At 32.0% G+C, this 27,580-nt stretch overlaps 2 protein-coding genes across 2 annotated transcripts; both read left to right on the top strand.

Moving 5' to 3' along the window:
- Positions 1–477: 477 nt before the first annotated feature.
- On the top strand, positions 478–25,022 carry LOC115888872. Its single transcript, XM_030908742.1, has 20 exons — positions 478–922; positions 4,833–5,134; positions 14,348–14,492; positions 14,842–14,979; positions 15,125–15,342; positions 15,533–15,753; positions 15,807–16,045; positions 16,128–16,269; positions 16,767–16,920; positions 17,690–17,854; positions 18,646–18,955; positions 21,328–21,626; positions 21,678–21,825; positions 22,023–22,160; positions 22,272–22,489; positions 23,339–23,559; positions 23,644–23,882; positions 23,956–24,097; positions 24,181–24,334; positions 24,757–25,022. Exons 1-20 carry the CDS (start codon positions 649–651, stop codon positions 24,889–24,891), a joined length of 4,002 nt encoding a protein of 1,333 aa, XP_030764602.1. The 5' UTR covers positions 478–648; the 3' UTR covers positions 24,892–25,022.
- A 1,351-nt stretch (positions 25,023–26,373) lies between these two features.
- Positions 26,374–27,573, top strand: LOC115888808. Its single transcript, XM_030908653.1, has 4 exons — positions 26,374–26,622; positions 26,682–26,972; positions 27,064–27,211; positions 27,521–27,573. Exons 1-4 carry the CDS (start codon positions 26,434–26,436, stop codon positions 27,571–27,573), a joined length of 681 nt encoding a protein of 226 aa, XP_030764513.1. The 5' UTR covers positions 26,374–26,433.
- The last annotated feature ends 7 nt before the right edge of the window (positions 27,574–27,580 follow it).

The following is a 27,580-nucleotide window of genomic DNA, read 5'->3' as shown; positions in this document are numbered from 1 at the left end:
CGAACCGCACGTAAACAAGGACATACTTATATCGTTTTAGAAGAAGCTTTTATTTTAGATATGAGCTTTTCAATAGGAATTGAAACAATCATAAACACGGCACTTTTAAATTTAAAACTTTAAATTATGGTTTAATTTATTAAACGGCTTCGGCACAGTTAATAGAATACATTGAATAAAGAATATTTTTTTTATTTTTTATTCAGTGATAGAATATAGGTATGGAAATGGTTCAGATTTGTTTAAAATAGCCCCTAGACGAGCACTAGCTGGGACGAATTTATTTTTACGTTAAATTTATAATACTACTAAATAATTCGAATTATTAATTCGATTGCGAAATATGAATTATTACTAATTATTAGTTAAGAGTGACAACGTGACAACAGAAAAAATCAGGAAATATTTTTCGTCGACATGGCAACGCCGGTACCATTCCCATCGGTACATTCGGTAGACAGAGAAGAAAGAGCTTTTGTATTTTGTCGCAGATGTGCGGCAGTTCGCGAGGTGTTTGCTCCTAGTAGCCACACCATAATATTCTCTAAATATAACCATTCCTTGTTCCTTTCTTTCAATTCACCTTGAAGCACGCGGTTTTCAACAAGTAAATCCGGCCTTTGGGCCGTGTGAAACGCACTTAAGAACATGTCCACATCAAAATTTTTAATAATCTTTGCACTGTCCGCGGTTTCGCTGCAAACGACTCAAGCAGTAACCCTATCGGAGGTCCTAGATATCATCAATGTGGCCAAAGACGTCGTTGTCAGCCTGGCAAAAGCCTGGGACATTGTCGATCAAAACATCGACTTCAATGAAGTGCCCATACCCATTTTGCATCGCACGGAGAACAAGCTTTTCAGCAAGATCGACCGCATCCACAATGAGCTGGAGGATTTGGCAACCAGGGTCGACGAAATAGGTAAGAAGTACTGTTAATAAAATATCAGTTTCAATTCATACTTATAAACAGTCTCAGTAGTCGATATTTTGAGTATAATAAATACTGTTTGTATTGGAACAACTATAGACGTTCGAAGATATAGAAAACCTGTCTTTCCATAGTTTCAAAGTTTCGCGTTTGGTTTATTTGAAATTGTCACATGCGGTTCATAACGACAATTTGACTCGAAATACCAAGTGTGTGGTACTAAATTATTAGTAAAAAAATGCTTTTTCCAAATAATATGCTAATAAATCACCCGCGTTCCATTTGAAAAAATTGAGATATGATTAAAAATACGATTTGGGCATCTTTTAATCAGTCAGGACAAGACACGAAAAACATTAGACGACCAAATCTATTTTTCCAAGGCTCCTTGATTAAAAATTCGTGTTTTTAACGCAGCCAAAGAGTAGATAAGACAAGAGACAGCCAAAGAGTAGATAAGACAAGAGACGACAGTGAACAAAGAAGTCGAATTTCGCGAGAGAGGCGCAGATATATTAAAATTTAAAGGTCCCATCAAGTCCCATTTTGTCTGTTGCCAAGTATATTTCTTTGAAAAATAAACAAGATTTTCTGAAAATGAATTAATAATATAAGAAGGATATAAGTAACGTATGTTAATACGGAAATGTAAATTTTTAGTTTAGGTTGGTTTAGGTTCCTTTTTCGCAATGTACTGATAATATCAAAGAAACAAAATGACTAAAAAGTTGATCGATTTAAAAGATAAACAGATAAAATCTGAAAATCTGACAACGGCGTATTTTATTTATTCTAACCTATGATTTTAGGACGCTAATCAGCTGTGCTAATCAGGCTTAAACATAAACAAATCTGATTAGTTGTTTTCTTGCATTTTTGCCTTTTTTAAAGTGTGTTTTCAGAGTTTTTCGATATATTATCGTTTTGAGAGTTTTTAAGGTTTAATTTTAGTATCGTTTTTATTGCGTATTAATTTGTAATTATTGTTAAATATGAATACTGAACAGGACACACGAGTAGCAGGAAAAGACAAGATGGTGGCAATGTGTGTGCTTATAAAGACTGTAAAATAGATCTTATTCTTCGACAAACATACTATTTCACTCTTTATCCAATTATCCTAAAAAGTATTTTTAGAAATATACTATATAATTATGTTATTAAACTAAATGTAATCCATAGATCGAAGACATGGTCAGAAGCTTGTATTCGCGAGGATTTATTAAATAAAAATTGAGCAACTCTATTTTTTTGTACATAAACTCCACATTGTGATATTACACTTGTTCAAGTCCATATGTAAAAAAAATAGAGGTAAATAAAATATTTCTTACAAATCGACTTGGTCGCTTTCTCTTGTTTACCAACGATATACAAAATATTGCTTTTACTATCTTTATTCCCCGACAAATATGTTTCTAATTATAATTTATTTTATATAATATTTAGAAAACTCATTTTTTTTCGTTTCTATTTATTTCTTTACCCATACAGTAACTATTTATAAGAAATACAGGCAAGTTTTAATAATAGTCTATTTCAAATTTCCCGCGAAAAAATTACGAAAATTTAAAGGGACAAGCGAGACGAGGTCACTCTCCCCACCACTCAAACATGAAAGGTACCGCGCGAACTGTCGTCTCTTGTCTTATCTACTCTTTGACGCAGCCATGGCACTCTAGATTGAAATTTTGAAATACTTGACTTTTCTTCAAGCGAAAATGTCAAAAGTTGACATGTGATATGTCATTCTATTCAGAGTGTCGTGTTTTATCGAATAAAGTAAAAAATACCGAGGGTGCCATTTAAAAATTAAAAGTTGTAGTCATTTCCGGTGAAACAGTTGAATACGAGAATCAATCCTAATTTATGTCATATACTAACATACTGAATCTCGTTTTTTTAATCTGAAAAAATAAAAAAAATTATAGGGGTGAGCCACATTGAGAAACAAGTCTTTGGTAAGTCTGTGGTTAAATCAAATTAAAAATAAAAAACGGTTTGTTTACATTCTGTTTGTATATTTTTGGTACAAAACAAATCAATGTATAGTAAACTTTAATAACAATCTACTTCTTGTAATATCTCTGATTGAAACATATTTTTGATCAAGGCTAAATAACTTAAGTATCTTCAAGATCCACAGCTGATAAATTAATTATAGCAACACAAAATGCTTAATTCTGTTCATTTATAATTTGTCTGGTTTTATACAAGCCTATAACATTATTTTTCTCTTAATCTTTTCTACCCATTACATAACGATCTTTACTTTCATTAGTCGTCTGAACACTGGATAGAGTTAATGTCCTCTGCAGTAATAAATCATCTTGCAAGTGCACACAGCACGTCGCTTTGTAAGCTCAGCCAGTCCTCAATTATGCTACAAATTGAAAAATTATACCTAGACGTATACCGAATTGAACAAAACATGCCTAATTTTATTTTGATGTATGGACTTTGCCGAAAATGTAATTTTATCCAGATTTTTTTCATTGTAATTTTTGCATTATTAAAGTCAACTTTTTGTCCTGTGTTCCATGAATGATGACAAAGTTTAGGTTCTATCGAACCAGAATTCTTTAAAGACGTGTTTTCGAGTTAAGTGAACTCAAATGACTTGATCAATTGACTATACTATTTTTCGTCAAGAAATTGTTTAAATTTGTAAATCAGGTCATATAGCAACTTTTTCTTTTTGCACCTTGCTAAGGTGATTCATTTATTTCTGATGGTGATTGGTTTGGTCACAAACGGTTTGTTTAAATTAGTTATTCAAAGAATATACGATTCGTAGAATAAAATAAACATAATCTATGCTAAGATCCGTGAATTAGTATCTATGGGGAACATTTCATAGCAACCCGACACCGGTATTTTTGTAAAAAAATATTTACTTTCGAACAGTGAATCACTGGTTACAACAGCACATGTTTCTGTCTATACTTGTTTCCTGTACCATTGAATGCAGGACAATAAGGTTCATTCACACGTATCGATTGATTGTATATCAAACAAAAATGGATTTTAGATTAAAAAACTTGTTAGGAAAAAAATAAATCTTAATTCTAGACCAACCGAAGCCCTAATTTAACCCTAAAACATACCGAATAATCCGTCTTAACTTGTTACAGAGTGGTCTGGTAGACACCCCTATTAAATTACATAATTTAATAGAAAATAAAATGTTTTTGTATCTCTACAGGGTGTCCCAGAAATAAGAGCAAGTATTTTAAGGGGTGGTAGATCTCGATAAAAGAAACATATTTTCTCTTAATCGTTTCTCAAATAAGTCGGAGTTATTTTACTTTGAAAATATCAAAAAAAAAAAGATTTTTTGCTAAAATTCTGAGAACCACTGGATTTTTTTCTGGATTTTCTTTCTTGTAAATTTAATCTAATACCTATGTTGCCATATTATCAAGAAATTATGTTTTTTTAACTAAAAACTAAAAAAACTTCCAAAAAATTTCGAATTTTCAAAATTGTTGAACTACCTATACTACAAGTTAAAATACTCGCACTTATTTCTGGGACACCCTGTATATACTTTTATGAGTTTACATGAGATAATAGAAACAATTGTGAATCGGCAATCAAACAATATTAAAAAAAATACGTGGTAAACATAAAGATACTCGATGTATCTTTTTATTTTGTTAGAGCACATAGAGCAAAGACTTCTCAAGTCTAGTCACTCCTCTTCAGCTGTTTCAGGTTTATTATTCCCTTAAACGACGTCACACAAGTGTTATGTTGGCTACAGAATCGTAACCGATGAAAGTGTCTCTAGGACATTCGATGCTCTAAGATTATTAATATAAAAAAATATAGATATTTCATTTTCTATTTAAAACAAGTGATTTTTCTGAAATAAAAACAAGTTTTTTTTCTCTTGCAGGAACTCAATCTATGACCACCATTCTGCACAGTCTACCAGAGCGAGTTCGTTTAGAACTGAGACTGAACGATTTGTTAGACTATCGTACCCGAATAGACGCTAGTTATCGTAGAATGACGAAGTACGCGCTACATCAACACGCTTACGAACAACTGACTCTGGAAGACTTTGCCAGAACTGTCATATCGCACGATCCTAACTCCATAGTACTGTTACTGGAGAGGATGCACAGTTTTATAGTACCTAACGGCAACGGTATTAGCCACACGGGATTGTTTAAACTTCTAGATAGTAGCTTAGAGGTAAGTAGGAAAGTCATTTGATATATCTACAGGGTGTCTGTGAAATAAGTGAAATTGAAAAAAATTTTTTTCATTTGTTGGAAAAATTAAAAAAAAAATTTTTAATGCCACAGGTTCGTTCTCCTGAAGCTTTGCAATGTTGCCACCTCCTACGTTCCAAACATTCTGCATATTTGTGCTTTTAAAAATTCACATTAATTTTAATTTTCTACACAATAAATTATGAAAATTAAATTTAATTACATCAGTAATGGTATTAATGACTCTAGAAGAACGCATTGGATTTTTTCGGTAATTTTCAACCAAACTCAAAGAATAATATACTTTCTTGACCAAATGGCAACACAGGACGTCGAATAAGCCAAGGCGGTCCTCAAAATGTATGTATTCCTTTTTTTAAATTTCACAGTTAAATAATTCGGTTATTTTCGATTTATTTTAAAAAGAGTTTTTTTTGTCCAGGTTTACCACTACCTAAAATACATTCACTTATTCAGGACACTCTGTATAACATTTTAATAAAAAATACTATGAAGTAGGTATTGATTATTTATTTGTTTTTTACAATAAATTTCTAATAAACATGTGGGTGCAAAAATTTTTACAGCGGTATATTTGTGCTTATTTGATATATTTGGTCTTATGTAAAGTGTGTAAATTTGGAAAGATATTGTGTCAGTTTTTGAACAAAGTGAGATTATGGCGAGTCTTAGACAGGACACTCTGTATAACATTTTAATAAAAAATACTATGAAGTAGGTATTGATTATTTTTTATTTGTTTTTTTTAAAATAAATTTCTAATAAACATGTGTGTGCAAAATTTTTTACAGCGGTATATTTGTGCTTATTTGGTATATTTGGTCTTATGTTAAAGTGTGTAAATTTGGAAAGATATTGCGTCAGTTTTTGAACAAAGTGAGATTATGGTGGGTCTTAGACAGGACACTCTGTATAACATTTTAATAAAAAATACTATGAAGTAGGTATTGATTATTTTTTATTTGTTTTTTACAATAAATTTCTAATAAACATGTGTGTGCAAAATTTTTTACAGCGGTATATTTGTGCTTATTTGGTATATTTGGTCTTATGTTAAAGTGTGTAAATTTGGAAAGATATTGCGTCAGTTTTTGAACAAAGTGAGATTATGGTGGGTCTTAGACAGGACACTCTGTATAACATTTTAATAAAAAAATACTATGAAGTAGGTATTGATTATTTTTTTATTTGTTTTTTACAATAAATTTCTAATAAACATGTGTGTGCAAAATTTTTACAGCGGTATATTTGTGCTTATTTGATATATTTGGTCGTTATGTAAAGTGTGTAAATTTGGAAAGATATTGCGTCGAACAAAGTGAGATTATGGTGAGTCTTAGACAGGACACTCTGTATAACATTTTAATAAAAAAATACTATGAAGTAGGTATTGATTATTTTTATTTGTTTTTACAATAAATTTCTAATAAACATGTGTGTGCAAAAATTTTTACAGCGGTATATTTGTGCTTATTTGATATATTTGGTCTTATGTAAAGTGTGTTTGGAAAGATATTGCGTCAGTTTTTTGAACAAAGTGAGATTATGGTGAGTCTTAGACAGGACACTCTGTATAACATTTTAATAAAAAATACTATGAAGTAGGTATTGATTATTTTTTTTTTTGTTTTTACAATAAATTTCTAATAAACATGTGTGTGCAAAATTTTTTACAGCGGTATATTTGTGCTTATTTGGTATATTTGGTCTTATGTTAAAGTGTGTAAATTTGGAAAGATATTGCGTCAGTTTTTGAACAAAGTGAGATTATGGTGAGTCTTAGACAGGACACTCTGTATAACATTTTAATAAAAAATACTATGAAGTAGGTATTGATTATTTTTTATTTGTTTTTTACAATAAATTTCTAATAAACATGCGTGTGCAAAATTTTTTACAGCGGTATATTTGTGCTTATTTGATATATTTGGTCGTATGTAAAGTGTGTAAATTTGGAAAGATATTGCGTCAGTTTTTGAACAAAGTGAGATTATGGTGAGTCTTAGACAGGACACTCTGTATAACATTTTAATAAAAAATAGTATGAAGTAGGTATTGATTATTTTTTATTTGTTTTTTATAATAAATTTCTAATAAACATGTGGGTGCAAAATTTTTTACAGCGGTATATTTATGCTTATTTGGTATATTTGGTCTTACGTAAAGTGTGTAAATTTGGAAAGATATTGTGTCAGTTTTTGAACAAAGTGAGATTATGGAGAGTCTTAGAAAAATGCTTCGAAAATAGTTTTAAACACATTAAAAATAATGGAACAACTTTTCACTAGCAAGTAATTATATTTACGAGTAGTAAACCAATTGAGGAATTCGTTTATATTATACAGGGTGAGTCCTAAATAAGTGTAAATATTTTCAGGGCTGGTAGATCTCGAGAAAAGAAACATATTTAACACTCGAGAGTTATTTTACTTTGGAAATTTCCAAAAAAATTATTTTTTGCTTAAATTTTGAGAACCACTGGATCTTTTCTGGATTTTCTTTCTTGTCAATTTAATCCACTACCTATGTTGCCATATTATCAAGAAATTATGTTTTTTAACTAAAAAATTTCGAGAAATTTTTTTCCCTCGTCGTTTATACGCACTTAAAAAAAATATAAAAAATATAATACACTTATTTCAAACTCACCCTGTATATTACATTTCGACAATCTCAATGGATTCAAAATTTATAGGGTTTATATTCCGTTGACCTAGAACTATGAAGTTTGGCAAGTGATACCGTCTGATACTACAAGTATAGCGAAAAATCCGAAAATTATACCGGGTGCGTCTCAAAAGTGGTTCACCCCTATAACTTTTTTATTATTTTTTTTAGATCAAAAAACGAGATTAGGTATGTTAGTATATGACATAAATTAGGATTGACTGACCAAACAAAACCAATTGAGCCACTCTTGTTCCATTTGAAAAAATTGAGATATGATTAAAAATACGATTTGGTCATCTTTTAACCGGCCAGGACAAGACACGAAAAACATCAGACGATCAAATTTATTTTTCCAAGGCCCCTTGATTAAAAATTAATATTTTTAACACGGCCATGGCACTCTAGATTGACATTTAAAATACGATTTTTAAGCGAAAATGTCAAAAGTTGACATATGATATGTCATTCTATTCAGAGAGTGTCATTTTCTATCGAATAAAGTAAACATATACCGAGGGTGCCATTTAAAAATCAAAAATTGTTGTCATTTCCGGTGAAACAGGCAGTAACCAAAAACAATTGAATACGTCAATCAATCCTAATTTATGTCATATACTAACATACCAAATGTATTTTTTTTATCTGAAAAATAAAAAAGTTATAAGGGTGAACTTTGGGACGCACCCGGTATACAAAAATAGTCTTGGTAAAATTTTTATTCCAGGTCTTATTGGTCCTTGTATTCTTTATAGTCATTGAATTTTCTTCCAGTGTATTTTTGTATTTGATTTTCCTACGCTTACTTCGATTTAGCGCAGGTGCAGAATTCTCTCGCAAGAACAAAAACAAACACAATTTAAACGAATTATTTATACGATTTCCACCACTCTTTTTTCAACAGCACACAGACAGTTCAATTCGCGTTTTCATCGAGGTGACACCGCTATCAAGCCTCTCTCTGTATTTTATTCAATCAGTCGACCCACAATCGTCGCACCAGTACGCTTTTAGTCACTTCCTCCTGTCCAGTTCGTTCAAAAACACGGTCATTTTGGATATAATTCGCCAGAGAAAGAGTCGCAATAACGTGTCCGTCCTTAAATGACCCCCAGACAAGATTAGAAAACTCAAAGGTCAGATTTTCGGCGATTTAAATCATTTATTTACAGTTAGAAACGTTAGAAATCATTTTTCGTAGTGCTTGTGAAGTTTTTAGTGTTATAACATAGGATCGAGAAAAAAAACGGCGTCAAAGACGGCTGAGAATGGCAATCGATGATAATTTTGGCGAGGTCAAGCCCTAGACGTCATTTTCTTGGCCCGTACTCTTGGTTTTTTAATGGCGCTTATTGCCAGTTGACTTAAGAAGGTTGTAATTTATTTTCATTCCGAGTAAAAATTGTTTTTAAATGGTGTAATTTAAAATTTAAGAAAAAGTAATTTTTTAGAAATACGTTCTACCCTTTTTTAATCTTTCTATATTAAGGTTAATTTTTGATGAGTTTTATGTGAATTTTTAGTAAATTCATCATTTCCGAGCCGTTTTTGACGCTTTTTTTTTCGATCATATGGTATATTTGATTTAGACCTACTTTTTGTGCTAAATAAAATGTTTATATTAGCTTATTTTTGACGTCATACAACATTAAATGAAAACAAAACGAATGCGTATAGAAATAATGTAATGATTTAATAATATGATGTCTATCCGGCTTCGAAACATAAAGTAATCAAATCGTTTCCTACCATTGTCGTCGACAACGATGTTTAACTCGCTAGAAAGGGTGTTATTATTACTAAATGTTACTTAAATATTAATAACTTCGACTAGAATTGAACTAGTGATGCGCTGTCTTAAAAAATGTTGATATGCACCTATATTTTCGATATCTACACTGAAAACATATCGATATTATTCGGTTTACGTGAAATAATATTTATTTTTATACGTAAAACAATTTTTTTAATTAATTATAAGTATTAAGCAGTAATTACTAAGACAAATAATATAAATTGACAAACTTTACCTACTGTCAGTGTTGCCAGATTTGAAGGATTTCCCTCAATATGAAGGATTTTACAGTCAAATTTCCTTGAACGAAAGGCTGAAGGATTTTGATCCAAAAAGAAGACAATATCGAGGTTTCTGGCAGTTTTGAACCATAGAAATTGTTAAAATATGTAGTAAGCAATGAATTTTTTGAAACATACTTTATAATACCTATTTTTTTTGTAAAAAATTTATTGTCCAAAAATTACCAGAAATAAGTTTTATAAAATTTTCTCCTAATTACAAAATATGGAAAATACACGAAATTTGGTGATCTTGTATAGAGATCTAGAATTATTTGTAAAGCTGAAGGAATACGAATGTTTTTTAAGGCTTCGATGAAGAAATTCGCTCGAAAATTTCTGGCAACACTGCCAACTGTACAAAACGAAAGTGCCCAAGATATACAAACCAGATGTAAACAGACAAATGCCATGTTGCCAGTGTTGCCACTTACTAGATTTTTTCCCCATATTTTTTCGTACTACAGTACCTACTTTTAAATTTTTATTTATTGCTATACCGGGTGTTGCATCGTCGAGCGGGACATAGCCAATCCCATGTAAATTTTAATGGGGTTAATTATTGACTTCCCTAATTACTTTAGAGAATAATTCTATTTAGATTTATTGAAGAGCACTAAAACCCACATTCAAAAGAATAACTTAAGATATTTTTGATTAGCTCGTTTTACGTTTCGAGTTATCGCCGATTTCTTTTTAAATATTTCTCCTTTCTTATGGCCCTGTATTTACTTATGAGCACCAGTCAAGGTAAAAGATAACTGTCAAATGAAGTTGTCATTTCAGAAATTTACCTATTTAGTGCTTTATTATTATTGAAAACTCATTCCTACATCGGAAATCTTAAGATGTATTTATAAATACAAATTAATATGAACGAAAGTAAAATAAAGTAATCAATTACAAGGTTAATTATAGTATTATTACAATATTCAATAACTTATTAATTTAGGTACCATTAAATTGTTAGAACTTTAGGATTTAAGAAGATGTTCAAATATTCCTCCATCGACTGCTAGACAATAACCCAGGCGATCATAAAATTCTCTTCTTACATTCGCTAGTTGGTAAACTGAAATTTTATTGCATTCGGCAGAAATAGCATTTTTTAACTCGTCTAGATTTGGGTATTTTTTATCCTTGTATATCCTGTTTTTTAAATGGCCCCAGAGAAAGAAATCATTTGGCGAAATATCAGGAGACCTTGCTGGCCAATTTACTATATGATTTAGGCCAATAACGTTTCCGTTAAAACTATTGTCTAAATATTCCCGAACAGCCAGGGTACTATGTGCCGGGCAGCCATCCATTTGGTACCAAACTGCCTGATTTTCCCTAGCGGCATCATGTAAAGCAGGTAAAATATGATTTTCGAGTACTTCCAAATAATATTCTGCATTTAAATTTCGCGCAAGAAATAATGGCCCGATAATATTGTGTCCGAATATCCCTGCCCAAACATTTACTTTCTGTGGATATTGCGTCCTTGTTTCGACAAACCTGTGTTGGTTTTCTTTGTTCCAATATCGATAATTTTGAACATTGGGTTCATTATTTAAGCTAAACGTGCATTCGTCAGTGAAACATATGTTTTTTAAAAATTCCCTATCCGTGTTTGCTCTTTCCATCATATCAAAACAAAACGCCTGCCGCCGTATTTCGTCCCCATCTCGTAGCTCTTGGTGCTTTTCATATTTTAAGGAATAATATTTATGTCGTTTCAAAATTCGAAACGCTGTAGTGTGATCTATTCCTATTTCATCCTCAAATTTCCTTGTGCTGATCTTTCCATCGTTCTCTTCCACGCACAATAAAACTTGACCCCATTAAAATTTACATGGGATTTCCTATGTCCCGCTCGACGATGCAACATCCGGTATAGTATTTATTTGTGTCTGTATCAATAATTCTTAATAATATAAATCAGAATTGGAAAATCATACTGTCTTTTTTATCAAATAAGACAAAAATTATGAGCAAAACCAATATAATTTTAATTTTTTTTCTTTTGTACCTGAAGCAGAAAAAAATATCGTGAAACGCCACTGGCAAAAAATAACAATTAACCGACATATTTTTTAACGAACCAATTAGTACCCACAAAGAAAAACTTTGTGTTCTTTGAATTCTATTTAAATTCCTGACCTTATAACTCTGCTTTATTGGATTCTATTAACAATCCACCTTGAAGGCAGCAAAAGCAACGCTGCGCGACATTATTCATATATTTGCACAAAAAATAACAACAACTGGTTTGCAGAAATATTAGTAATAAGTGATTGTTTGGTTGTACAACGTTCGTGCGTTCGTTACGCCATTGGTTTGAATTATTGTGGATCTGAATCAAGAAATAGAGAGAAAATTATTGTTAATTAAAAATACATTTCAGGCCAGTTTATGTTATAACGTGCTTAACGTAGTTTGTGTTGAAACAATAAAGAAAGACCTAGGAAACAAAGGTAAATAATTTATAAAATTGACCAGAAAATAAAATTAATGTTTATTAAATTTAAAACATTTTTTTACATCTCGTTTGTGTATCTTGGGTACTCTCCTTTTGTATAGTAAAGTTTGTTTATTTATATTATTTTTTGTCTCAGTTTAAAATAGTCCTAATTCATAAATTTATTTTGAACACCTTGTAAGATCTAACTGCATATACTTAATTAATTAAACTTAGATAAATAATTGTTATTTTTCTAGAATCCGGTGTATCTAAGAAATGACAAAATCGAACTAGACATGATTAAATAGCTTAACTCGCCGGAAAACACAAAGAGAAGTCATGTTAAACATGGAAAGCTCTGTTAGGAAAACTATAGTATTATTCCTAGCAATAATTTCCCTAGCTGTAGCAAAATATAACCTCAAACTGCTGCCAGTGGATAGATTACGCTACGAATTTTTCAAATTGGAAAATCAGCTATGGAAAACGGTAAACGACATTCCTGGAAATGATAACTCAGTAACAGTAGGCCAGACTGAGCTAGATCTTATAAGAAAATTCGAGAATTTTGGAGACATTATTCAACAGGTACAGAAGACAATAATTTTCAGGAAAATTCAATTTTTTTTCTTCAAAGAACACTTTTTTGTATAGACTGAATATTTCCACTTTTTCTTCCAAGTCAAAAAAAACTTAGACAATAAATTGAGCCACTTTAAGTGGCTCTGTATAACAGAATGAGTCTTAAATAAATACTAGTATTTTAATTGATAGTTTTTTTCGATCCCAGAAACCCAACCGTGTTTTTTTTGCAAAAAAATGATTCTTTAAAAAACTTTTTAGTACTGCAGGTTCATTCTCTTTGCAATGTTGTCACCTCCTACGTTTATCTACATTCTGCATATTTGAGGGTTTATAAATTCACTGTAATTTTAATTTAATACACAAATATATAACGAAAATTAAATTTATAGTATTTTGAATCAAGTTAAGTATATACTTTCTTGATCATGTGGCAACACAGGGAACCAAATAAACAGTTGATATCAGCAGTTCTCAAAATGTTAGATAACCCGGATATTTTAAATTTATTTTAAAAATGGAAAATTGGAAATATATTATAATATCCAGACATATATAACCTCTTAAAATACTTGTACCTATTCAAGAAACATTCTGTATATACTTCAATATCTATTATTCTATTCTCCTTAGTGAATTTGGACAAATTTAATCAGTTATTTGTGATGTTTGAAGAAAAAAAATTATTAAACCTAGAGACCCACAAAAAACTAAAACCCTACTGTTTTCCTAAGAACTTCGATCATGACTTCACCTACGGCCTGGATAGCCTCAACTCTGTCTGGGCTCTGCAACTTGCCTACGCTGATTTAAGAGGCATATACGCCCTCTATGAGTCCTTCAGGAGATTCCAGAGACAACAAACAGCTCCTGGACGGATTCCTTCGCCGAAACAAGCCTGGATAGACTTGGCAGAATCGGTCTTGTACGATTCCTCGAATAGCGTCGAAGATGCCTTGTCCAGAGTCCAGGAAACTATGGAGCAGAATCTGTTCCAAGCATCGGCACAGGTAAAGGAAGAGTTACATATGAAAGTCATCCTTTTGTATGATCTTAGAGGTGGTTAAATCTATTATTGTAATACGCTCTTCTGATTCTTAGGTTACATTATCCAGTCCTATCCTTTCCAAAAAGTCTAGTAACTTGACTGAACCCTCCATACAGCTCTTTGTTATTGACCTATCATTTGCCTAGTACAAAGAATCACACAGTTGCCAGATTGTCTGCACCTACATAAAATGCGCTCTATTATTTCTTCTTAGAGTGGCACATGGCTATTCAGCTTACAATCTGTCTTTTGGTTTTTACTTATCAGGTCAAATATTTGCACACACATGTTTTTTTTTCATAACTATAATTCTCTCAGAATTTACAATTTTAAAGTTGTTTTTATCTTGTTAGGAAGTGGAAGGAGATATGATGTGCGAGGCAAAACAGAGTCCACAGCAAGTTCTCTATAACCTCTACGATGCCATAGCACTTACTGAACTCAAGGGCTACACTATGGTTCAATTTTCCTACATGCTACTCAGGCTATATGGACGAGGTAACAAATATACCTTTGATTGGACTGATTAGAGTGATATGCAACCAACAATACGCCGAAAGAAACTGATATAATATAGCCCTTATGTATTATTTATTTGAAGGCTATGTTATGCAGCTTCAAAACACGCTACAAAATATTTCTTTACTGTGCTGTTAAATATTTAAAAAATTCTGTCATTATATTCTCAACCTTATATCGAGTATACATAGAGTTCAAAGTAAACAAACAAATTGATAGGATTCAGTGTAATATTAGTTGCATACATTTTGGCGTCATCACTAATAAAAAGAATTAAAATTCAATAACATCAAATCGAAAATGTTTAATATAAATCTATGATTTTCAGGAAATTTCACTAAAGAATCTGAAAACAGCAGAGAAAGGTTTCAAGAAAGAATAAACAGTGCCGTGCTTACTGTGAAAAACGTCATGCAAAATGTCAGAAGGGATCTGTGGAACTGTGATCCAAAAAAACACATAAGAGGTAAGCAAAAGAAAGTTTTTCCTATATCATCCATAATTTCCAGCTTATTCAACCATCAGGTTTCCAATCTTAGGTTTAGTATTCTTCTGGGTCTCTTAATTCCTTATAATGCCATATATTTACATATATTTTTCTTTGTATTAAGGTGAAACATATGAAGAAATAACAAACCTCCTGCAAGGTTACGTCCAAAACGAGGTAGACTTGAACCCAGAAGGTACCTGCAGAGAAAACTGCGCAGAATACACCTACACCAAGAACCACGGATGTTACGAAAACCTATACTGTAGACAACAGAGGAACTGCAACGGAAAAATAGTCAATTGTCAATTTTTCGATTCCGACATGTGGATTTGCAATGCAGTAAGTCATAATATACCTATATATATTTTGAGAAATTGTCTTTTTTATGTATGTGTAAATATTTTTTAACCCCGCCTATGAAAGTAAGAAAAATCACGAAAAAAACGGCGACCCTCAAAATGTTTCCTTAACTTGCGAAAACATGCAACACAAAAAAATATATTTGAACAAAAGGTACTGATGATTTTAGAGCCCAAAGTCTGGTCGACGTTACGAATACATCAAGTACGAAAACGGTAGAGTACTAGGAAGAGACCAAGGATGCCCCAGGGGAACCACCAAGGTTGACAGCTGGTGGCGCTGGTTATTCTGGCACTGTTCCTACTGCTTCTGTCTGTGCGACGAACAAGGACCCATGTCGGACAGATACATCAACATGAGATCCGTTCTGTCAGACGTCGAGAACAATAAGTAAGAACTCATTTTTGTCTATAGAATTTTTATTAACAAACCTTTACTTCTAGGGTGGTCACAGGCCTAAGATTCGTCAAAAAGAACCGTATCATACACCTACAGATTCAGGAAGGTGAACTACTGCCTAGATTGAACATAAATGCGAGTAGTCTGAGTTGGAAACCCGTGGATGACTATAAAATAACAGACAGGAAAGTCTTCAATGGACAGGACTACCACACACTTAGTTGGGAAAAGAGAATACTAGATTTGGACGACTTGGAAGCAGATGACGGTTACGTTATGACAGGTAAGGTGACAGAACTAACATATTATTGGCAGAAAATACAAATATTAATAATAAATATTTTATAATCTTTGTTAATTTCCAGGTGTTCGATTTAAAGAGATTGGAACGCATCTGAACTTCGAAATATACACTACCAAGTTCGATTTCGATACTGGCAAGCTCAAACCTGAACACAGCACGTGGAAGGACAATCCCAATACTGATGTCTCACCTAAAAAACCTAGGTAAATATTATTCACTAACAACCATCCTTTCTATCTATCTATCTATTCAGCCTCTTCGGTCCATCGTTGGACATAGGCCCAAGACAAACATCCCCCAATCTCTTCCACTCTTCCCTCTCTGTCGCCGTGCTCGTCCATCTTGTGCCTGCATGTTTCCTCAGATCGTCCTCCCATCTCATCTGGGGTCTTCCTCTACCTCTTCTATTCTCCCAGGGCCTCCAGTTTACGATGCATTTGTTCCATCGATCATCCTTCTGTCTGACATTGTGACTGGCAAACTTCCATTTCAATTTTGCTACTTCACTTCTAACATCCCTTACTTTAGTTTTTCCTCTGATCCACTCATTCCTTTTTCTATCTGCCAGCCTTATATGTAGCATTTGTCTTTCCATAGAGCTAGCCAATCATCCTTTAACTAACCTTAAAACTATTTTTCATAAACCTGAACAAAAATAAAATGAAGCTCGATAAAAAAAATGTTTTTTTTTGTGTTTTAGGACCAGAGTTTACCTGAAACAACCCGATATACCCACTAGAACCACTGCACCTTCCGTACCAACTTCAAAAACTGACCAATACATCGAATTCACGCATTCAGACATTATGAAGGACGCAGCTCAAACCACAGTGCCATTTTTCGATGCTCAAAAGGTAGATAGATTAAATTAGTATTACATATTACAAAAGATCAGTAGATCATCTCTATTACTCTCTATCCTATTGAAGCATTTTAAACTTTTTAGTGGAAACTAAGACTATTGAAATGTAATGTCTGGTATGTGTCCTGGACATTGGCAGAAGCGTCCACAAATTCTTAGAATCTCCTGGGTAGACCACGTATCCAACAAGACAGTTTTAGAAATGCTTCAAAAGGAGAGAGAACGAAATAGTGAAACAACTCAAAATCCGAATATCTGGGACACATAATGAAGAAGCAAAAGAGATATTATGGTCTACTTCAGTTGATACTCCAGGAAAAAAATCATCTGGTTGGAAAACCTTAGAACCTGGTTTTCCCTGTGTACACAAGGATTATTTAAAGCAGCATTTAAGTGGCTTTTAGTGAAACCAAAGATTGGTTTTGGTCTTTGATGAATAATTAGCTTCAATTTTTGTAAGAAAATGACCCAATTCGTTGATTTTGACATTTCAACATGTCCTGGCACTCAGTTCAAAGTCGCTTTTTCAACAGTAAATTTAATTAGAAGGAAATTACAAAAAAGAGCAAAAAACCATGTATAAAGTAGTGTTTGGACACCTGAGGCTAATGTATTTTGTTCTTAAAATCACTCTTATTGATGATTTATAATTCTAACTAATAAATACCAAAATATAACTACATGATCATACTCTTAAAACCAATTCTTAATCTAAATCATCTACTCTAACCATATTTTTAACTGAATTTCTTGTATTCCAGCTGGAATCGCTTCAAGCAGTGCCTCTAACTGGGGCAGGAATATTCCACAAGGGCAGGAACTCATTTGGAGGTTTTATAACGCCCAGAATCATCACTTTTGACGTCAGCAAGTACCTTAAGGCCGCTTTTCTCGAGGGCGACGAAAAACTCAACGTAGATTTAAGTTAAAATATAGGAAATATGTAGAACTATCAGTATTGGTCGAATATATTGTTTAGTTTTCAAAACCTCAGATGAAATAATATTTTTTACTGGTTTTTAATTGAAGGAAACATTTTTTGAGTATGATTTTGAATTTTATTGTGATTTGATTGAAATAAGTCTCATCATGCCAGTTGGCAAATTAAAATCAAATAAATAAATATTAGCTAAATTTCTTGTTTTATTTTTCAAGTTGCCAACAGTCAAAATTATTCGATAAATAAATGTGTAAAACTTAAATTTAGACCAAACTGCAATACTAGTTTTTATTAGTAAACTCTAAAGTAAATAAACAACTTTTATCAAACATATTTGGCTAAAAAAAATCAAAACTAAAATAGAAATAGATATCAAATCGTTGTAAATAACGCTAGACACAAAAATCGGTTCAAAACGGGGAATCCTTGTTTGTATAGACGGATCATAAACAGACAAATTTGTAGGGTAAGTAAAGGGTAGGTATTTTCCGATAACCCTACAACTATGAAATATATTATACTTCAAGTATAGGTAAAAATCTACCGGTCGCATTTGTCGTTTTTTTTTAATTCCTAGAACGGTTACTAGGAGACGCTACTGATCATCATTCTATGCACTATTTTACTAACCTGTCATTTCTTATCATAAAATGAATAAATTTATATATAAACAACTCTTTATCAGCACATTTTCCTAGACATAGAGACTTTTGTGAGAAGCAAATCAGTTCGCGAGGTGTTTAGATTTAGCTATAACCTGTTCAACATTGAATTAACTTTAACAACTTTTTCCTATTAAATACACCCAAAATGTCCATATCAAAAACATTAGTGTTGTTCGCAATGTTGGTGTGTTTGCAATCACTCGCGGTCCAAGGAACACCAGGCTTTGGTGTTGTGGACAGTGTGAAAAAGGCTAGAACTGTGGTCCACACCCTGCTAAAAGCATGGGATATCATCGATGGAGGCACGGATTTCACTGAATTGCCCCGGCTCGTTTTACAAAACAGAGAAAAAGAACTTTTTGGGAAATTTGATAAAATCAACAATCAGTTGGAACATTTGGAGTCAAAAGTTGACGTAATAGGTAAGAGAAAAAATACCATCTAACCTATAGACGGAGAGCTGGCTACATAAAAACCTTATCATCGTTACATGGTTAATTTTTCTTGTGAAATGTAGTTATGTCTGCCAGCGCGATCCCGTGAAATTTTGACACTTAAAAATATTATGAGGTACACAAGTTATAATTGCCAAACAACTTTTATTTATTATTAAGAAACGTGGAAAATTGTTGGCAAACATTTTTCTCCGTCTATGCCTATACATTCTATATTCTATGCCCACGGAATATTGGGACATCCTTTATAATGTTTATTTGTTTACGTTTCAAAAATTAATTTGACAATACTATAATAATATCTATTTAAAAGTTTTCGAAATTTTCAGCTACTTACAGTTTTTGTTAATATACTATATTATTTGTTGTATATATTGGGCCAAAACATGTCTTTACTTCTCTAGTTTATAAATTTAAAATTTATGCTATGGGTATTACATTAGGTTTATATTTTTATTTCATTTATTAATAAAGTAATCCATATCCATCAGATAATGATAAAAACTAGAAAATATAGATGTATAAATTAAGTAAAATCCCAAATATAATCTACAAGCAGTAAGTGTTACAGTGGCGTAGGTTAACCAAAGGTCTCGATGCAAAAAAAATGAAGTCTTATCTACACTGATTATCAAGTTAAAAATCCATACAAATACTTAAAACATTACTTTAAAGTATTTGTATTGATTTAAAAAATAATTGTATTGTACTTTTGTTATTTCATGTATTTTATATAGAAATAAAGTTTGATTTGCTTTGAAAAAAAATACCGATAACAATTTTCAAATTATTATAATGGATTATTCTTATTTATTCTTATTATTCTTCGATTATACTTATTATTCTTATTATAAATTCGTATCCTAGCAAGATGTTGCTAGGATATTCTATTAATTTTAATTGTAGTTTTTTAAACATGGTTGAAGATCATAAACTAAAAAGTATAAAGTCTAATTGAAACCACTAATTTCGAGGTACTGAATGAGGCTATACCAAAGAGTAGATAAGACAAGAGACGACAGTTCACGCGTACCTTTCATGTTTGAGTGGTGGGGAGAGTGACCTCGTCTCGCTTGTCCCTTTAAATTTTCGTAATTTTTTCGCGGGAAATTTAAATAGACTATTATTAAAACTTGCCTGTATAGCTTATAAATAGTTACTGTATGGGTGAAGAAATAAATAGAAACGAAAAAAAAATGAGTTTTCTAAATATTATATAAAATAAATTATAATTAGAAACATATTTGTCGGGGAATAAAGATAATGAAAGTAATATTTTGTATATCGTTGGTAAACAAGATAAAGTGACCAAGTCGATTTGTAAAAAATGTTTTATTTACGTGTATTTTTTTTACATATGGACTTGAACAAGTGTAAAATCACAATGTGGAGTTTATGTACAAAAAAATAGAGTTGCTCAATTTTTTTTGAAAAAATATATTACAAGCTTCTAACCATGTCTTCGATCTATGGATTACATTTAGTTTAATAACATAATTATATAGTATATTTCTATAAAAATACTTTTCAGGGTCCTTTGGAAAAGAGTTGAATATTATGTTTGTCGAAGAATAAGACCTATTTTTGCAGTCTTTATAAGCACACACATTTCCACCATCTCGTCTTTTCCTGCTACTCGTGTCCTGTTCAGTATTCATATTTAACAATATTTACAAATTAGTACGCAACAAAAACCATACTAAAATTAAACCTTAAAAGCTCTCAAAACGATAATATATCGAAAAACTCTGGTTTGATTAGTATCGAAAAACTAGGTTTGATTAGATAAAATACGCCGTTGTCAGATTTTGAGATTTTATCTGTTTATCTTTGAAATCGATCAACTTGTCATTCTGTTTCTTTGATATTATCAGTACATTGCGAAAAAAGAACCTAAACCAACCTAAACTAAAAATTTACATTTCCGTATTAATATACGTTACTTATAACGACAGTTTTGTAGTATTATCTTAACTGTAATTATATTATTTTGGTGTGAAATATTCTTATTTGACAATGTTTCCATGCCTGTTTGGGCTATTTTATGTGTTTTTATTGTAAACATTGGAAATAAATAAAGAAATATCTATCTATCTATCTATCTTATATCCTTCTTATATTATTAATTTATTTTCAGAAAATCTTGTTTATTTTTCAAAGAAATATACTTGGCAACAGACAAAATGGGACTTGATGGGACTTTTAAATTTTAATATATGTGTCTCTCTCGCGAAATTCGACTTCTTTGTTCACTGTCGTCTCTTGTCTTAATCTACTCTTTGGCTATACTTTAAGGGGTGGTAAAATTAGGGGAGAAAATAAATATTCTTTCTCTGTAGGAACTCAATCGGTAACTAATTATCGCAATACACCAGAAAGATTCCGGTTAGAACTCATACTTCACGAACTACTGGACTACCGTGCCCGAATAAACGCGAGCTACGAAAGAATGACGAAGTACGCGCTACATCAACACGCTTACGAACAATCGACTTTGGAAGATTTTGCCAGAACTGTCATATCCCACGACCAAAATTCCATAGAACACTTGTTGGAAAGGATGCACAGTTTTGTGGTATCCAGTGGAAATGGTATCAGTGACACTGGATTATTTAAAGTGCTAGAAATCTGTTTAGAAGTAAGAGTTTTTAATTTATAATTAACAAAGTTTAATATCTAATAATGTTAGGAAGTGGGAGGAGATATGATGATGTGCGAAGCTAAACAAAGCCCACAGCAAATTCTATACAACATGTACGACGCCATAGCACTTACGGAACTCAAAGGCTTCACTATGGTTCAATTTTCGTACATGCTACTCAGGCTATATGGACGAGGTAACAAACGTACCAATGATTTGACTGATTAGTGTGATATTCAACCAAAAATACACTGAATCCTAACAAATTTTATTTAGAAAATGATATAATCTAGTCCTTATGTATTATTTATTTAAAGACAATGTTTTGCTATCTAAAACATGACAGAATTTATTCCCTTAAAGTAACCAAACCAACTAAACTATATTTTTCAGGAAATTTTACTAAAGAATCTGAATTGAGCAAGGAAAAGTTTCAAGAAAGAACGAACAGCGTAGTACTTACTGTGAAAAACATCATGAAAAATGCCGGAAGAGACTTATGGAACTGTGATCCTAAAGTTCATGTAAAAGGTGAATAATATGCATCATACATAAAAAAATGTTTTTTTTTTTGGTCTAAAAATTTTCTAAAACATGTTTTTTAAAGACAAATTTTAGTAGTATGATTTTTTTCTTATTAAGGAAAAACATACGAAGAGATAACAAGCTTCATGCAAGGCTATGTTCAAAACGAGATTGATCTAAACCCAAAAGGTACTTGTGTAGAAGAGTGTGCAGAATACACCTACACCAAGAACCACGGATGTCACGATAACTATCAATGTACGCAGCAAGGGACTTGTGACGGTAGAATTGTCAACTGTCAATTTTTAGATTTTGACATCTGGATTTGCAACGCCGTAAGTCACTCCTAGAAATAGTTATATGTACGTTTATACGCTTTTGTTTACATGTTGCAATGTCGCCACACACAAATAGGTTATTTTGGACTTATTTAAAAAATGGAAAATAGAAAATACACATCACTCCTGAAAATATTTTTAACAAATTAAGAAATATCTGTATAGCTATGTTGGAGATGCGGTTAGCTGTTATTAATATTATCCACGAAGTAATATATTTATCTTCTAGGCACAAAATCATTTAAACACAAAATCTATACTAATATATAAAATCCTTAAGTGACTGACATACTGATTAATCACGATCCTGCTCAAACCACTCAACGTAAGAAGCTCAATTTTGGCATACAGGTTGATTCTAGGGTGTGATAAGAAGGGATTTTTCGAAATTCCAGTTTCAAGAGGGTGAAACCACCCCTCAAATATTACAATATTTTTTATTTAAAAAACGGTCAAGTTTCCGAAAAAACGCTTAAACACGTATATTTTATTTTGTTTTTTAAATATTTTAAGATTTTTTAAAAATGTATACAGTCATTGATTAATCACGATCCTGCTTAAAGCGCCTGACGTAAAAAGCTGATTTTTGGCAAACGGATTTTTCGAAAGTCAAATTGCAACGAGATGAAACTATCCCTCAAATATTACCAAGTTATATAATAATATCGCCATATTGTTTTTTCTCATGCTGACATAAATGTGAGAAAATTTTATCCAGTTTGTATGTTAATGGAAATTCTTGCTTTGCTTTATCATCACCATTACAAATCATTAATTCGACGCGAACGAAGTCGCTGGTACACGCTAGTATAAAGATATTTGAACGAAACGTACTGATGTTTTTAGAATCCTTTGACTGGTCGTCGTTACGAATCCATAGAGTACGGAAATGGAAAAATACTAGGAAAAAAACAGGGTTGCGCCATGGGAATTACCAAACTTGACAGTTGGTGGCGTTGGTTCCAATGGCCCTGTTCCTACTGCTTCTGTCTGTGCGAAGAACAAGGACCCATATCAGACAGATACATCAACATGAGAGCCGTTCTGTCAGACATCAAGAACAATAAGTAAGAACTCGTTTTTGTCCATAGATTTTTTATTCAATGTTTTAGCTTAATAAAAACTTTAAAAGTCACATCCTTTACTTATAGGGTGGTCACAGGACTAAGATTCGTCAAAAAGAACCGTCTCATACATCTACAGATTCAAGAAGGTGAATTGCTGCCTAGATTGAACATAAATGCGAGTAGTCTGAGTTGGAAACCTGTGGATAACTATAAAATAACAGGCAGAAAAGTTTTCGATGGGCAGGACTACCATACACTTAGCTGGGAGAAGAGAATACTAGATTTGGACGACTTGGAAGCAGATGATGGCTACGTCATGACCGGTAAACTAACAAAAGCAACATACCCTTCAATAGACACAAATAATAACAATAATATATCGTTGTTGTATTGCAGGTGTTCGATTCAAGGAGCTAGGAACGCATCTGAACTTCGAAATATACACTACCAAATTCGATTTTGACACTGGCAAACTCAAACCTGAACACAGTACATGGAAGGATAATCCAACTACAGATGTCTCACATAAAAACCCTAGGTAAACATGTCACAATTATTTTTCATAAATAGGAATAGGAATAAGATGAAGATCGATGAAATTTGAATACTTTTTTGTTCTAGGACCAAACTGAATCTGTATCGTCCAGATATACCAACTAAAACGACTACATCTTCGGTACCAATGTCAAAAACGAATCAGTTCATCGAATTCACCCATTCAGACATTAGTAGCGATGCAGCACAAACCGCAGTCCCATTTTTTGACACTCAAAAGGTAAAGACTTTAAATTGGTATTACAATTTATACATGATCGAGTAGATCGTCTCTATTGAGGCATCGCAAACTCTTTATTCAAGTTGCTTTTAGTTAAACTAACAAATGATTTTGATGCCCAACACTCAAGTCAGAGTCACTTTATTAACATTAAATTTGCTAGACATTTTATAGCAAACCTATTGGAAGAAAATGACAGAAAAGAGGAAAAAACAATGTATAATGTAGTTTTTGGACAAAAAAAAACATCTGAAACTGAAATATTTTGTTCCTAAAATCACTGTAATTGTTTAATAATCATTCTAATCAAATCGTTCAATATAAAAGCTAATAAATACCGAAATATTACCACAGCATCTTACTCTAAGACCAATTCTTACTCTAAATCATCTAGTCTAACCATATTTTTAACTATATTTCAGCTGGAATCAGTTCGAGCAGTGCCTCTCTCTGGGGCAGGGATATTCCACAAGGGCAGGCGCTACTTTGGTGGTTTTATAACGCCCAAAATCATCACCTTTGACGTCAGCAAGTACCTTAATGAGGCTTTTCCTTAAAGTCATTAAACATCTACTTAGAAATTATTTTTTAAGGTTTTTTTCTTACTGTTAATATTACCAAGTAATATTAACACCGATTTTGATATTGGACTTTGTTGTGTAGTGAATTTCGTCCTGCTTATGGTAGCTATAAATAAATAAGTATTTATTTTTTAAGTAAATGTGTTGTTTTATTTTTCATTTTTCAGTCAAAATTATTGGAAACTTTCTTAATATCATTATCACATCACTTGGCAGGAAATTCTAAGATGTTTTATATTTATTTGAATTTATAATTATAGTTACATATATACATAGTTGTCGATTTTCGAAAGAAATCAGTACATGTATATTATTTCGTATATTTTTCATTTTATTGATTTTATGGAAAGCACTGTTCATTAAAATGTTGTATCCTATGTTATAGGGCTTGTTTCTCTCTACAATTTCCTGTCTCACAATGTACCGTTTGTGTCGGGGAAGGGATCATAGTTTCATTGTTGTCGATTTTCGAAAGAAATCAGTACATGTATATTATTTCGTATATTTTTCATTTTATTGATTTTATGGAAAGCACTGTTCATTAAAATGTTGTATCCTATGTTATAGGGCTTGCTTCTCTCTACAATTTCCTGTCTCACAATGTACCGTTTGTGTCCGGGAAGGGTTCGTAGTTTCATAGATGTCGATTTTCGAAAGAAATCAGTACATGTATATTATTTCGTATATTTTTCATTTTATTGATTTTATGGAAAGATATTTATTAAAAATAAGGAGGTGCAACATTGCAAGGCTTCGATACATCGTCAAGAAATTTCAGGAGAATGAACCTGTAGCACTAAAGAGTTTATTTTGTTTCCCAAAAATGCCAAGAAAAATGTAAAGTTTACAACAATTTTTTTTTTGCCAAAAAGGACTGCCACTTAAATTATTGCACTTATTTATATGACACACTGTATCAATATTTTCTTTTGACAGTTTTTTAGATTCTCCGCATAGATTACAGAGTAAATATATTACTTTATCTCTTATCAAATATGTCGAAAAACTTTAGAATTTAGGTCGTAGTATATATTTTTTTTACGTGAATCCCCATACCTAGCTACGCTTTAACTTAAATAAGCCAATGTTAAAATGGTGTAAGAATAAACAAATAAATAAATAAGTACGCTTAATAAATTTTTATACAGGATGGTCCTGTTTTAATTAACTGAAAAAACTGGATTTGAGCAACAAGACACAAAAAATTTACGATCATTCACCCCAATGTTTAAAAAAATACAATTAAAATTAATAGAATATCCTAGCAACAGTTTGCAGTAGTCAGCAGCTGTATTCATAGCCTAATAATTTAGCTTATACAACAATAATCTTTTCATTAAAAAGCACTGGATTCCATGTTGATATAATTTTTTTCTACCGACTGAAGTCTTGCCAATAAAAAGTATATCACCCTGTATCAATAAAATTCTTTATCGGGCTTGAGTTTATCGTGTGTCCAGGTTCATGGCAGTCTGCTAGCAGATGTGGTGAAGTGAATATATACATTCCAGCAACAGGATGTTACTAAATCTGTTGCTTATATTATCTTTATTGACTTTCGAAGTTTTAGCTTCGAAAAAGTTTCTTTTAGTCGATAAACTGAGACTGGACTTCCACGATCTTGAAAAGGAATTGTGGTCTAGCACTACAGATGATGAAACTGCGTTAGTAAGGAGGTTTTACGAATATGATCAAAAATTACAGCAGGTAATAAGAATATTAATAAAAAAAATCCTATTTTTTCCATTTTTAAATATTTTCCCCAGGTACCCGAAGACATAATCGAAAGCTTGGAACCTTTGACACATTTACCAGCTTTTCTAAACTTGTACGCCGAATTGAAGGCTATTCATTACAACTACGAAAGTTTCAGGGAATATCAGAAAGGTCTGCTTTCCAAACTAGAGGACCACGAGTATATATCCCTTGACAGTATATTATACCATGTGAGAAATAAAAAAAGTGGCACGAAAGTATCGATAGAGCGAATTTTTGAAATTAGTGGAATTCTGGCAAATGGAACTAAAAATGATACTTTGATGATACAAATACCGGCGGTAAGGAATATTGAATAAAAAGACTAACAAAAATAACGAATAAACGACTTCTTAGATTTTTGTTGCTTAGGTTTTAAAAAATATATTTTAGATTTTGTGGAATAGTTTTTGGTGCAAGAACTACCAACAGTCACCGCAACAGCTCAGCTATAACCTGTACAATGTTTTCACGTTGGCTAACCTGAAAGCTTATGTCATGGAACAGTTTACTTGTTTTATTAAAAAACTATTTCAAGAAGGTATATAACCTATATTTGATATCAATTATATATCAAGATATCAACATTAATCAATTTTTCAATAAATATGAACATTATGGGTCTCCATATCGTACTCCTTTGTCAGTTGGGTATTCTGGGGTTGTTTTATATACCATTACTCTTAAAATACCGTATGATCGAAAAAAAAATGGCGTCCAGTTGGCTTGGAAATGACGATCGATGACATTCCCCATATAATTTTACATGTAAAATGACAGCGATCTTCATTTCATAGCCATCGCTGACGCCGTTTTTATTCGATCATACGGTATTTTATGTACATTTTAGATGACGCTTTGAAGCAAGCGGAAATTTCAAGAAAAGCATACGAAAACGAGTGAAAAGTAC

The sequence above is a fragment of the Sitophilus oryzae genome, unplaced genomic scaffold, assembly GCF_002938485.1.
Source record: "Sitophilus oryzae breed Bouriz unplaced genomic scaffold, Soryzae_2.0 scaffold_808_pilon_pilon, whole genome shotgun sequence".
NCBI lineage: Eukaryota > Metazoa > Arthropoda > Insecta > Coleoptera > Curculionidae > Sitophilus > Sitophilus oryzae.
Note: the sequence above shows the minus strand (reverse complement) of the source record. Positions and strands in the feature narration are given on the sequence as shown.